Here is a 13,750-nt window from a genome sequence, read left to right as displayed (position 1 = left end):
ATTACATAAATTAAAATATTTTGACGTATGATTGTCAATTTGAAATGTAAACAAAAATATACATGGCTGAATGAAATCTGTAGTAGGCCGGGGTGGTCTCCATAGTAAGGCCGCTGTTTGTAATACAAACATTCAAAACAGTTTGTGAAAAATTCCGCGATTTAAAATGTCACGTTTTGGAAATCCTGATATTGTGGAAATTGACCAAGAAATTGAAAACTGTACTCCCAGGACTACAAAGAGGACACATATATCCATTTGGAATCAGTTTAGTGCCTTTTATGAAGAAAAAGGGTATGTTTTAAATGAAACATTTTGAAAGACTATGCGTTTAATATGAAAAGAGTTGATGGAACAGATTATAAAGAAGGAGTTATCAAAACAATGTGGAATATAACGGCCAAGCAGTTACAACAGCTTTATTTTGACAATTATAACATAGTATTTGATCCCTTTAAAGACGTAATGTTTCGACAAGCAAGAAATGCTCGAGATACAAAGCAAAAATTATTACAAAAAGATCCTACTAAAAAAAAGCAAAGTTCTAAAGCTTTCACCCCAATTGTTTGATAAAGATACCCCGGCTGGTTTACGAAAGAAATTCTATCAAATTGCTGCTGTAGAACTGGCATGGCGAGGCGGAGAAGCTGTTAATTGCTTAGTTGACTATTTTCAAACTGAATTGGACAACAAGGCATTGCAACAGGTAAAGAATTTAAATCAATACAATAATAAGCTATAACTGTGAAGTATTTTTTGGCTCTTAGGAAGAATTGAATACAATCCAGTTTTTTCGAAAACAAATCAAGGTGGAGCTAAAAAACTGGCCGAATATAAATGGTTGGTGCAAAATACTAATCGCTAAGAGAACAAGCGCCATAACTACAAATAGATTATTTCTAAGTTGCAACCGATTTTGGACCAAGAACAGCAACAAACCATGGTACAAAAATAATCCTTTAGGTAGAAATGAAATTTCAAAGTGGACAAAAAATGCAGCCAAAAAAGTTGGTTTAGACACAAAAAGAATAAAAATATCAAATCACTCTAATCGAGCAACTTTCTTTCCACGGTGTTGAAGAACAAGAATTAATAAAGATAACGGGTCAAGTAATGCAAGTTCTATAAAACCATATTTGCAGCTAAATCCCGATCATCATTTAAATATTATTGAGAAAATGAGAAACATTCATTCAGAACAGATTCTTGCCAGCAGTAGTACTCTAGCTCCCTCAGCCACAACAACTATAACTTCAAATTCAGCAGCTGCAACCACCTTAAGCAATGAAAATCTACCACCACGTGAAGTGAAGCAAGAAAGTAAAGACTCTACATACTCTGTAATTTATCAAAATTGCAATTTCTTTATAATTGTTCAAACTTTAGGCCTGCTTAAATGTTAATGTAAAAAAATCAACATTTAATATTATTATTACGTTTGTGATGTTTAGTTTAATTAGTAGTTTTGTGTTGTTAAGTACTCGTAGTAGGTGTTCTTTTGTTAATAAAGCAAACGTTGAAAAATGTGTGTTTTCAGGAAATAATCTTGACCATATACCCCTCGGCGTTCACGTTTTATCACGTAAAATGTGCATTGGTAGGTTTTTTGCAAAATTTTTCTTATAGGCACATGGTTTCGACTAAATAATTCTTTGGAAAAAATCGTCTCAATCATTTTCCAAGCAAAATTTTGCAAAAAATCACCTATGCACAGTTTACCCGATAAAACTTGAACGTCTCGGGATATAACCTATGATTATCACAAAGTATCGAAGCGGATCTGAAGTGAAACTTCCGTTTCTTGCTACAAAACGCCTTCTAATAAACCAGAATTCGGAAGTTTGTTACGTCATGCTGCGCAGCCGAGCCACCCTCAATAAGATGTCAGAAACAGATTTTTGTATTCTTCGTCAAATCTTTAATACTAAAGCCAATTTAACTGCCACTGGGTTTGTTAGAAATAATCTCAAACGCGACGTTCGGCTGCAACTTTCCGATTTCTGTTGCCCCTAAACAAGGGGGTTCGAGGAAAATCGATATTTGCATGCAAAACTTTATCGTTAAATTAATCTTAACAACGGGGATTTAACTTATTAGGGCTCTAGTTTGAAAGCGTGTTATGCTTGTTACTGTGTTGCCTTGTTGTAACCGTTTTAATTTTATTCCACCAGTGGCTTTTATTAATCCCTTTCTGTTTCACACTGTAACACAGTATCGACCAGTTTCAAGAAACATCTCGAGCAGAGCAAATATTAATAAAAAAAAATGAGGAAAAGCAAATTTTAAATAAAAGAGGGTTTGTTCCAATATAGCAGCCTCGTAACAGATAGGTTATGGGCTCGTAAAAGAGCCCCCTAAACCCCTTCTTTTATGCTTGACTAAGCGGACACCCCAAATATTCGACGGCTTGATACAAACTCATTTGCTCGATTGTTGCATAATAGAGCCTAACAAAGAGGCCATTGTGTGCATAAAAGCTCTTAATAGCGTGATTTGGCTAGCTGATTCGAGTTTAAAAAGGTGCCAGCATTTCGAGAGCGCCTCTTTCTATTCGAGCGAAAACTTCTATTTTGTTCAACACAAATTATCGTGTTTGGTTTGGTTTAATAACTTTCAAGAATGAATTCAATAAGGTTATTTTTAATCGTAAAAAAATGCTTCAAACATACAACATAACATAATTGCCGTAAATCCCAGCACTATTCATAGTTTGTGATTGCTCTAAAAACTTTTTTGCTTAGAGTGTCACTTTGACGTTTTTTTGTCTGGCGTTGTCATTACAAATTTTTCCGGGCTAGTTGTATAGGGTGGTCAAATAAAGCATTGTTTTAGCAACATTTTGGTAAAAAGATCCACCCTGTAGCTCACACACAACCAAAGTTATGGCCTGTCAAAATAGACAGTGATTCGTTGGTTTTGGCTTAGAGTGTCACTTTGACATTTTTTTGTCTGGCGCTGTCACTACAAATTTTTCCGGGCTAGTTGTACAGGGTGGTCAAATAAAGCATTGTTTTAGCTACATTTTGGTAAAAAAATCCACCCTGTAGCTCACCCACAACCAAAGTTATGGCCTGTCAAAATAGACAGTGATTCGTTGGTTTTGGCTTAGAGTGTCACTTTGACGTTTTTCCTTCTGGCGTTGTCACTACAAATTTTTCCGGGCTAGTTGTACAGGGTGGTCAAATAAAGCATTGTTTTAGCTACATTTTGGTAAAAAAATCCACCCTGTAGCTCACCCACAACCAAAGTTATGGCATGTCAAAATAGACAGTAATTTGTTGGTTTTGGCCACTTTGACGTTTTCCCTTCTGGCGTTGTCACTACAAATTTTGCCGGGCTAGTTGTACAGGGTGGTCAAATAAAGCATTGTTTTAGCTACATTTTGGTAAAAAAATCCACCCTGTAGCTCACACACAACCAAAGTTATAGATTGTCAAAATAGACAATAATTTGTTGGTTTTGGCTTAGAGTGTCACTTTGACGTGTTTCTTTCTGGCGCTGTCACTACAATTTTTTCAGACTAGTTGTACAGGGTGGTCAAATAAAGCATTGTTTTAGCTACATTTTGGTAAAAAAATCCACCCTGTAGCTCACCCACAACCAAAGTTACAGCCTGTCAAAATAGACAGTGATTTGTTGGTTTTGGCTTAGAGTGGTACTTTGACGTTTTTCCTTCTGGCGCTATCACTACAAATTTTTCCGGGCTAGTTGTATAGGGTGGTCAAATAAAGCATTGTTTTAGTTACATTTTGGTAAAAAAATCTACCCTGTAGCTCACACACAACCAAAGTTATGGCCTGTCAAAATAGACAGTGATTTGTTGGTTTTGGCCACTTTGACGTTTTTCCTTCTGGCGCTGTCACTACATATTTTTCCGGGCTAGTTGTACAGGGTGGTCAAATAAATCATTGTTTTAGCTACATTTTGGTAAAAAAATCCACCCTGTAGCTCACACACAACCAAACTTATGACCTGTCAAAATAGACAGTGAGTTGTTGGTTTTGGCTTAGAGTGGTACTTTGACGTTTTTCCTTCTGGCGCAGTCACTACAAATTTTTCCGGGCTAGCTGTACAGGGTGGTCAAATAAAGCATTGTTTTAGCTACATTTTGGTAAAAAAATCCACCCTGTAGCTCACCCACAACCAAAGTTAAGGCCTGTCAAAATAGACAGTGATTTGTTGGTTTTGGCTTAAAGTGTTACTTTGACGTTTTTCCTTCTGGCGCTATCACTACAAATTTTTCCGGGCTAGTTATATAAGGGGATCAAATAAAGCATTGTTTTAGTTACATTTTGGTAAAAAAATCCACCTTGTAGCTCACACACAACCAAAGTTATGGCCTGTCAAAATAGACAGTGATTAGTTGCTTTTGGCTTAGAGTGTCACTTTGACGTTTTTCCTTTTGGCGCTGTCACTACACCATTTTCCAAGCTAGTTGTACAAGGTGGTCAAATAAAGCATTGTTTTAGCTACATTTTGGTAAAAAAATCCACCCGGTAGCTCATACACAACCAAAGTTATGGCCTGTCAAAATAGACAGTTAGATAAAATGTTGGTTTTGGCTTAGAGTCTATGCTTAGAGTGTTATTTTGACGTTTTTCTTTCTGGCGCTGTCACTACATATTTTTCCGGGCTAGTTGTACAGGGTGGTCAAATAAAGCATTGTTTTAGCTACATTTTGGTAAAAAAATCCACCCTGTAGCTCACACACAACCAAAGTTATAGCCTGTCAAAATAGACAGTGATTTATTGGTTTTGGCCACTTTGACGTTTTCCCTTCTGGCGTTGTCACTACATATTTTTCCGGGCTAGTTGTACAAGGTGGTCAAATAAAGCATTCTTTTAGCTACATTTTGGTAGAAAAATCCACCCTGTAGCTCACACACAACCAAAGTTATAGCCTGTCAAACTAGACAGTGATTTGTTGGTTTTGGCTTAGAGTGTTACTTTGACGTTTTTCCTTCTGGCGCTATCACTACAAATTTTTCCGGGCTAGTTATATAAGGGGATCAAATAAAGCATTGTTTTAGTTACATTGTGGTAAAAAAATCCACCCTGTAGCTCACACACAACCAAAGTTATCACCTGTCAAACTGGACAGTGCTTTATCACAAACTATACCCACTGTGCTGAACTAGTTAATTTTCAACGTTTAAAAGTCCAAATCCAAGCTTTTAACGCAGTTTTTAAGTTGCAATGTTGAAAACAATGTCTATAACATGAAAATTGACTTAAAACCCTAATTTCTGGCTTTAAACTTGGTTTTTTAATCTAGAAGCATAATAATGACCGCCAAAGACCTGAAAATGTACTTCTTAATACTTCAATTACAAGTTTCTGAATTAATTTTCAACGTTTAAGTCAATTTTTAAGCTGGAAATGTCGAAAACATAAAAGTTGACTTAAAACTTTTATTTTTCGCTCAGAAGCATGGAAATGATAGTCAAAGACCTCAAAGTTAACTTGATACTTCAATTACAAGTTTTTCAAAATTCAAAATCAAATCGGTGAGGTCAATTTTTAAGCTGGAATGAAAAAATGTCTGAAACATAAAAATTTACCTAATTTCTGGCGTCTAACTTGAAGATTCTGAAGACTAGAAGCATAGAAATTTGAAAATTGACTTGATAGTCCAATTACAAGTTTTCAAGCTGGAAATGTGAAATTACATTATCCTAACAATATTACCCCAAAAACTCTTTTACAAAGTTGCTTGGAATCTACCTCGGATGGTATACCTACTGATGAACACAGTTTTCCCCAAGTTATTTTCAAAAGGCACTAGGACAGATTACCCATATAGAAGATTCACATGATATTATTTTAAAACTAAAATCAGTTAATGTACCCCAAAAACAAAGTCGTAATTTCCGTGTAGAAACAAGTCAAAAAATAACACACAAAGAAGGGAAAAATCACAGTCAACCCTCCATTTCTCAAAGTTAACTTAATAAAAGCGAAGTATTTGTACTAAACACAATTAGGAGTTAATATCCAACGGTAATAACTGGAAAAGCCTTCTGGTCCATGTCGACCGACAAACAACGTAACTAGTTTTAAACAATCGTGACCGACGCCGGGTGTCACGTGACGGTCACGTGACATCGCAAATTACATATTATAGGGCTGATTACTTGGTTATAACAAAGAAAGAAGCAGTGACGTTGATATGTGTAGCTGCCAATTTATTTTAACGTGGGGGAGACGTCGCCACGACCGCGCTGTTGTTAAATACGAGTAGGGGTTGAGTAATTGTGCTTGGAAACAGTTTATTAAATAAAATGCGTAAAGCTTGATTAATATGAGTTTTAATTGGTCCCCGATCGGGTTTACCGGCAACTTAATTAGATTTAGATGCATTCCGTAATCAATCAATAAATCATATAGAAACACTACAAAATCCAAAGCTTTTACGTACGGAATAAAGTGTATATAATTAGGTAAATTGAAAAGTAATTACTAAAACACAGACAATAGATACACAAACAGGTGGTTATAAATTATATTTGCTTACTTTGTCAGCATGTCAAAAAGCTATATAGTTAATAGTAAATGTAAGTCCAATTTTATATCCATTTACTAGATAAACACCTGGGTTATTTGATAATGGACTTAGTCTGTTTTATTAGCCGATATTTCGATTCCTTGTTTTATAAATATTATCATCATTTTGTAATTTCGTTCGTAAAGGACTATGGAGGATTCGATGCTATCTATACGTTTGTTTAATATTCAAATAGAGGCGGCTAATGACGAATGTCGTTTTGTCTGACAGTCAGTAAATAACGGACTTAATAACAATTAATCAAATCTAACGTGAGTTGTTGTTAATTTTTTCTTTATAAGGAATAATAAGTTTGACTACCAAAAATATTGAACAAACATGACTGAAACTAAAACATATTTCCAGGTGTGGTTCCAGAATCGTAGAGCCAAATGGAGACGTCAAGAAAAAATGGAGGCGGCTCGATTAGGTTTGAGCGACTACCATGCCGCCGCCTCTCTATCAAGAGTGGGCGGATCAAGTCTCACTCTACCCATGGACCCGTGGCTCTCGCCGCCACTGTTGTCCGCCCTACCTGGATTCCTCAGCCACCCCCAGACCGGCTACCCCAGTTACCTCACCTCCCCCATAGCGACAGATCCAGCTCGGCCGCCCCCGCCGGTGGCACATTCACATTCACCAAGTGCCCCACCTCCGGATCTGCGAACCAATTCCATAGCCGCCCTACGGCTGAAAGCCAAGGAACACGTGGAAAGTATCACAAAAGGGCTGCAAACGGTGTAATATAGTTAATAAATTGACAATCTTGTACATATTATATACAGGGTGGCCCATTAAAATTCGTACATTCAGGTTTTTGACTAGAGAAAAAATTTTGTTAAGAAGCATATGCCAAACAGGTTGTTAATGTTTGATTTAATCCTTCGTTCACAATTTTTTTCATTTGTATTCATAATAATTTTTTTTATTTTTTTCTCCTTAAATCACAGCACTGTTTCAGTAGTTTGTGTTGTAGTAGTTTGTGATTAGTCAAAGCTGAAAGCTACTTTTTCGATCACAAACTAACAACTGCTAAGATTTACGTAAAATTTTTTTGTAAAAAACCACTCTAAAAACGTTTTTAATGGGCTTTGTATAGGTCGTCCTGTTATTTTTGTGTAAATAGTAGTGTAAGAAACTATATGCAAATGGGGTGTACCTATTCTGAAAAGAAGATTTGTAGAAATCTAAACCATCTTAGTTTTCTTCACATTTACAGTGGTTACACCCCTTAAGATATTATAGAAATTGAATGTGACTCTTGTGTGGACTATGAACACTTCCTACGTACTTTGTAGATAAATAGACCTACTTATGTTCCTTTATAACAATTAAAATTTCAGTGGTCGTAAAAGTGTAGTATTATTGTTTAATGGCCATCGAGATATCCCGACATGATTCCTCTGCGAGGAAACGATTTTACATAAATAAAAATCAGTTTAAGGACTTTCAGATTTGTTGTTTTACTGACCGTACTTTTGCTTGTAAATCCTCGATTTTTCTGCAAATAGTTGCTTGAAAAATATCACAAAAGTTACAGCAAACTCCCCTACAACTTACACCTCTTGTTTATAATCAGTCAATACAAAATATTATCATGTATTAGGAGAAATACTTTTTTATACCAGCCATACGTTAAGCGGCCATATTTTCAGAATAAAACTGACCCACGAATCAGAATGATCACGTGACAAAAAGTCAAATAAAATTTGACAGTAGACTGAAGTAAGTTTGACAGTCAGACGTTTTCCATTTTTAGAAATTTACCGGAAAATTACTTCATGCTTAAATGAAAATTTTCCTTGATAGGGAAAACAACTGTCAAACTTGTCATTGTTATTGTCAAACATTCTAATGAGATAATTTAAGACATCTAATCGCCATTTGCATCGTCGTACTTTAAGCATAGCTTAATTTAAGTGTGGTTTAGAATGTGACTTTTTTCACCTGAACTGGCACAGTCTGACCCACACTTAAATTAAACTCGGCTTACAAAACGATGGTGCAAACGGGGGTAAATAATTAAAAGTACATTAACTTTATTTGAATTGATATTGGATTGTTGTACAATTAATTAAAAAACTAATTATTTTTGAATTTTTAGATTTTTTCCGGAAAATTACCGAAAACTTTCTAAAAAATGTTGTATATATAACCTCAACACTTTTCAAAATAATATGAATTTTGAAAAAAATATTATTTATAAATGTATTCCTTCTGGACAACACATTCCCAGTATAATCTTTCGGTAGCGTGACATTTCTACTATATATGGTATACAGGGTGATTAAAAGACACTTTCAAGGGCTACAAATTGGTATATTGAACCACCCTGTAATTGTCAAAATAACAGAGTTATAGGCTGTCACAGTAAAAATTGTCAAAATCAAACAACTCAGTTTTAACAGTAAATAACTCACTTATTCGACGTTTTAGTTAAAAACGCTATACAGGGTGGTCAAATGAGAAATTAAAGGGCTACAAATTGATATATTGAACCACCCTTTAATTGTCAAAATAACAGAGTTATAGGCTGTCACAGTAAAAACTGTCAAAATCAAACAACTCAGTTTTAACAGCAAATAACTCACTTATTCGACGTTTTAGGTAAAAACGCTATACAGGGTGGTAAAGAGAAATTAAATGGCTACAAATTGATATATTTAACCACCATGTAACTGTCAAAATAACAGAGTTATGGGCTGTCACAGTAAAATTTGTCAAAATTAAACAACTCAGTTTTAATAGCAAATAACTCCGCAGCCAATAAGGCCGCATTCGTTTTCAAGCTCTATGGAGGGAGCAGGGCGTTTTTGACGTCACAATGACGTAATTTGACAGTTGGTTAAATTATGCTTTTGCTAAATTACGTCATCGTGACGTCAAAAACGCGCTGTTTTAGGTAAAAACGATATACAGAGTGGTCAAAAGAGAATTTCAAAGGCTACAAATTGGTATATTGAACCACCCTATAATTGTTAAAATAACCGAGTTATTAACAATACTCTGTAGTGGTTTACAGGGTGATTCAATGAATTTTTAACTTCCTTGTAACTTGTTAAATTTTCATTTTATAAAAAAATATTGCATATACTTTATTCCTAGATAATCCATCAGTATACAGGGTGTCCCAAATTTGAGCAACAAACTTATAATTTTTAATCGATTTTTGGAATCTACGTCAAATTCTAGGCCTACTTTATGTACAATGTTTGTATCGATATTCAATTGTTTTTGCTCTAGCAACCTTACTTTATTTAAATTTTGGTGCACTTTTCCAGAAAATCGTCCATAACTCGCTTATTTAAAACACTTTGTATAAAACCACCGTATAACAAAAGAAAGCTAATGAACGGAGCTATCACGTGACGTTGAGCAGGCACGGCTAAGTTGCCCCGTATATCCGCTAGAGGGTGTGAAAGTTGAGTCTCGTTTTTTGCAGTTTTTGCTCAATATCTCAAGAACGTTTCAGGTTAGAGGTCTAAAATTTTCTGGAAAAATTTCCGGAAATTTTACTTCCCTGCATTTGAAAATGCCCTGAATAGTCACGTGACAGGTAAAAGTTCAAAGTGGTGGTAAACATATTAATTAAAAAGATAACAGTTCACACGTGATAGATCGTGTCAAACCTTTTCTTTGGTCACATGACAGCCACAAAACAGAATTGTTCACACAGTCGAAACAAAATTTATCCTAAACCGTTCTTAATGAACATCGAATCAGAATCCTTATAAAATATACAGGATGTTCCATTTAAAAAAAATCTGTTTGGTAGCTTCCACAATGTTAGGCGGTTTTTTAAATTAGTGCTGATCAAACGTATCCTAGACACTAAAAGTGTATTAATGTCTTTTAATTTAAGCCGATTTTCCAAAATTAACTGTCAGTTAATTAGGATTTTGTCAGTGTCAACTTAACAGGTTTCATTGACTTGTTTGACAGATGTCAGAGGTCCATGCTTGTTGTCTCTTCTTTTATTCTTTCAGTAATATGCTTAGTAACTAAAAAATTAATTTAGTTGCATAGAAGCTAAGGGCCAATAACACCCACTTATTTAAGGACATTAAGAACACCATAGACTAGGTTTTAATTTGACATTTTGCACATGATCTGTCACAGTCGAATCACAACTTAGTCTAGGTGAACCTCCCCTATAATTTAACTGAAATGACTTAGGTGACCAAAAAATTGAACTCAAATAACCCCTAATAAAAGAGTAAAAGTTGATTGCATTCCAACTTGTTAAAGAGTTCAAAAAAGCTCCGTAATTAGTTAATTAGAGTGAAATTTAAAAAGTTGGCAAAACTGTTATTTACATTCAGAGTTGAAAAATACCAGGAATTTTAATAAGGCTGAAATGGAAGCCTGGAAATTAAATTTTATTATTAATACTTTTATTTGCGTTTAAATTAAAGCGGTGCAAAATGCAAAGATACTTTTCACTTTATTAAACTTACAATTTATCCGACAGACTATTGATCACTGCAATCTTAAACTAATCATTATGCTAGTCAGCAAAACCTGATTAACATTCGAAGACGGTCCAATTAATAAACTGGATGCAATAATCGAGTTTAGTCAATAGAGGCCGAGATCAAAGGGCCCTTCAGTTTTAATTTCATTTTATCTAGAGGGTGTTTAAAGACTGACTAAAGCAATAAAATGCTAATATATGTTTGTTGTAGGAAATCAACCGTATTACTGGCACAAATTGATTCTAAGTTCACCAACCGTGAGACTTAGGTTTGTACTTAAGAAACTTAATTCTCGCCTTTTTGCTCTTCGTGTCTAAGAGGGTCCTTTTATTTGACAGGTCTGAGTGATGGACCAGTTTCTTTAATATTATTTGGTGAGCAAAAATCAAAAGATTTTAATTCTGTGAGTCTCACTTGTAAGGAAGTCTCCAACATTACCGCGCCCTCTATTTAATTTCACATCAGTGAGGTTGTAAGTAACCAGCTCCCTCTATGTCAGGACAGTTAAACTCATTAGAGTTATTGATTTTTCTGACTCTACCTGCACTCATAATAGTCAATAATGAGGATCTTTTAGACATATTCCTACTAGATGGCCCTAAATTGTTTATACTAGATGATAACTTATATTATTTTTAACTAGACAAAGTAATAATAAGGCTTAAATCCAAAAAAATGTACGAATAATGTTTCACAAACGACATAACCTTACTGTTTAGTGTGGGTAATTTTTCAATCAATATAAATAAACACTCTAGATTGCATGTCCGTAGTTTTTACTAGGCTTTAACTCATTTTTAGTTTCATTCTTCTGTGCAACTTTGTTTTTGCTTGAAGAATGATTGGAGCTGGTTTATTGCCTAGAAATTGTTGAAGAAAAGACTTACTGATGGATATCAAAGCCAAACATATTTTCGAGAACAATTTTGTTGTGTTATCGTTAAAAAGAGGCAAAGAATACGTTGATTGGGCTCGTGTTTTGCCCGGAAATTTTAAAACTGACTCTGATTGTTGCACTGTAAGTTGTGTTTACAGTGCAACACAGCTTAGGAACAAAATTTTATATTATATCACGTGACAGCTGTCATAACTGTCAAAACTCACTCGCCAGTGACAGTATAAAATGCCAAAACATGTGTTGGAGCCTCTATGGAGCCTTATCTTTTTCTTACATCACGTGACAACTGTCATAACTGTAGAAACCCGTTCACCAGTGACCTGAAACTATAAAATTACAAATATTTAGTTGCTAATGTGTGGAATTTCACTTAGAGTTGCGTTTAAAGCTCGATTGAGCCAAACTTGACAGTTGGGGAGTTAAAAAACACTTTAATACTGTTTTTACGTCACTAGACAGCTGTCATAACTGTCAAAACTCACACGCCAGTGACCTGAAAGAATGAAATGCCAAAATATGTGTTTTTTTTAGGGATGGGCCTCTAAGTGGTGTTTACAGCTCTATGGAGCCTAAACTTTTTTTTACATCACGTGACAACTGTCATAACTGTAGAAACCCGTTCACCAGTGACCTGAAACTATAAAATTACAAATATTTAGTTGCTAAATTGTGGAATTTCACTTAGAGTTGCGTTTAAAGCTCGATTGAGCCAAACTTGACAGTTGGGGAGTTAAAAAACACTTTAATACTGTTTTTACGTCACTAGACAGCTGTCATAACTGTCAAAACTCACACGCCAGTGACCTGAAAGAATGAAATGCCAAAATATGTGTTTTTTTAGGGATGGGCCTCTAAGTGGTGTTTACAGCTCTATGGAGCCTAAACTTTTTTTTACATCACGTGACAACTGTCATAACTGTAGAAACCCGTTCACCAGTGACCTGAAACTATAAAATTACAAATATTTAGTTGCTAAATTGTGGAATTTCACTTAGAGTTGCGTTTAAAGCTCGATTGAGCCAAACTTGACAGTTGGGGAGTGAAAAAAACACTTTAATACTGTTTTTACGTCACTAGACAGCTGTCATAACTGTCAAAACTCACACGCCAGTGACCTGAAAGTATAAAATGCCAAAATATGTGTTTTTTTTTTAGGAATGGCCCTCTAAGTGGTGTTTACAGCTCTATGGAGCCTTATCTTTTTTTACATCACGTGACAACTGTCATAACTGTAGAAACCCGTTCACCAGTGACCGGAAACTATAAAATTACAAATATTTAGTTGCTAAATTGTGGAATTTCACTTAGAGTTGCGTTTAAAGCTCGATTGAGCCAAACTTGACAGTTGGGGAGTTAAAAAACACTTTAATACTGTTTTTACGTCACTAGACAGCTGTCATAACTGTCAAAACTCACACGCCAGTGACCTGAAAGAATGAAATGCCAAAATATGTGTTTTTTTTAGGGATGGGCCTCTAAGTGGTGTTTACAGCTCTATGGAGCCTAAACTTTTTTTTACATCACGTGACAACTGTCATAACTGTAGAAACCCGTTCACCAGTGACCTGAAACTATAAAATTACAAATATTTAGTTGCTAATGTGTGGAATTTCACTTAGAGTAGCGTTTAAAGCTCGATTGAGCCAAACTTGACAGTTGGGGAGTTAAAAAACACTTTAATACTGTTTTTACGTCACTAGACAGCTGTCATAACTGTCAAAACTCACACGCCAGTGACCTGAAAGAATGAAATGCCAAAATATGTGTTTTTTTTAGGGATGGGCCTCTAAGTGGTGTTTACAGCTCTATGGAGCCTAAACTTTTTTTTACATC

The 13,750-nt window shown here is 35.1% G+C and overlaps 1 protein-coding gene across 2 annotated transcripts in view; it reads left to right on the top strand.

Moving 5' to 3' along the window:
* The window catches only part of LOC145729704 (retinal homeobox protein Rx1-like), a 41,337-nt gene extending 33,341 nt beyond the window's left edge, over positions 1 to 7,996 (top strand). For both annotated transcript variants that reach the window (XM_081980564.1, XM_081980563.1), the window contains exon 5: positions 6,911 to 7,996. In XM_081980564.1, the coding sequence (XP_081836690.1) occupies positions 6,911 to 7,288 (378 nt within the window). In that variant the 3' untranslated portion in view covers positions 7,289 to 7,996. The remainder of the gene's footprint in view (positions 1 to 6,910) is intronic.
* Positions 7,997 to 13,750: the final 5,754 nt, after the last annotated feature.

This window comes from Ips typographus, linkage group LG5 (assembly GCF_016097725.1).
Source record: "Ips typographus isolate SLU linkage group LG5, UJ_Ityp_2.0, whole genome shotgun sequence".
In the NCBI taxonomy this organism is placed as follows: Eukaryota; Metazoa; Arthropoda; class Insecta; order Coleoptera; family Curculionidae; genus Ips; species Ips typographus.
This window is presented reverse-complemented; position numbering and strand designations above follow the sequence as displayed.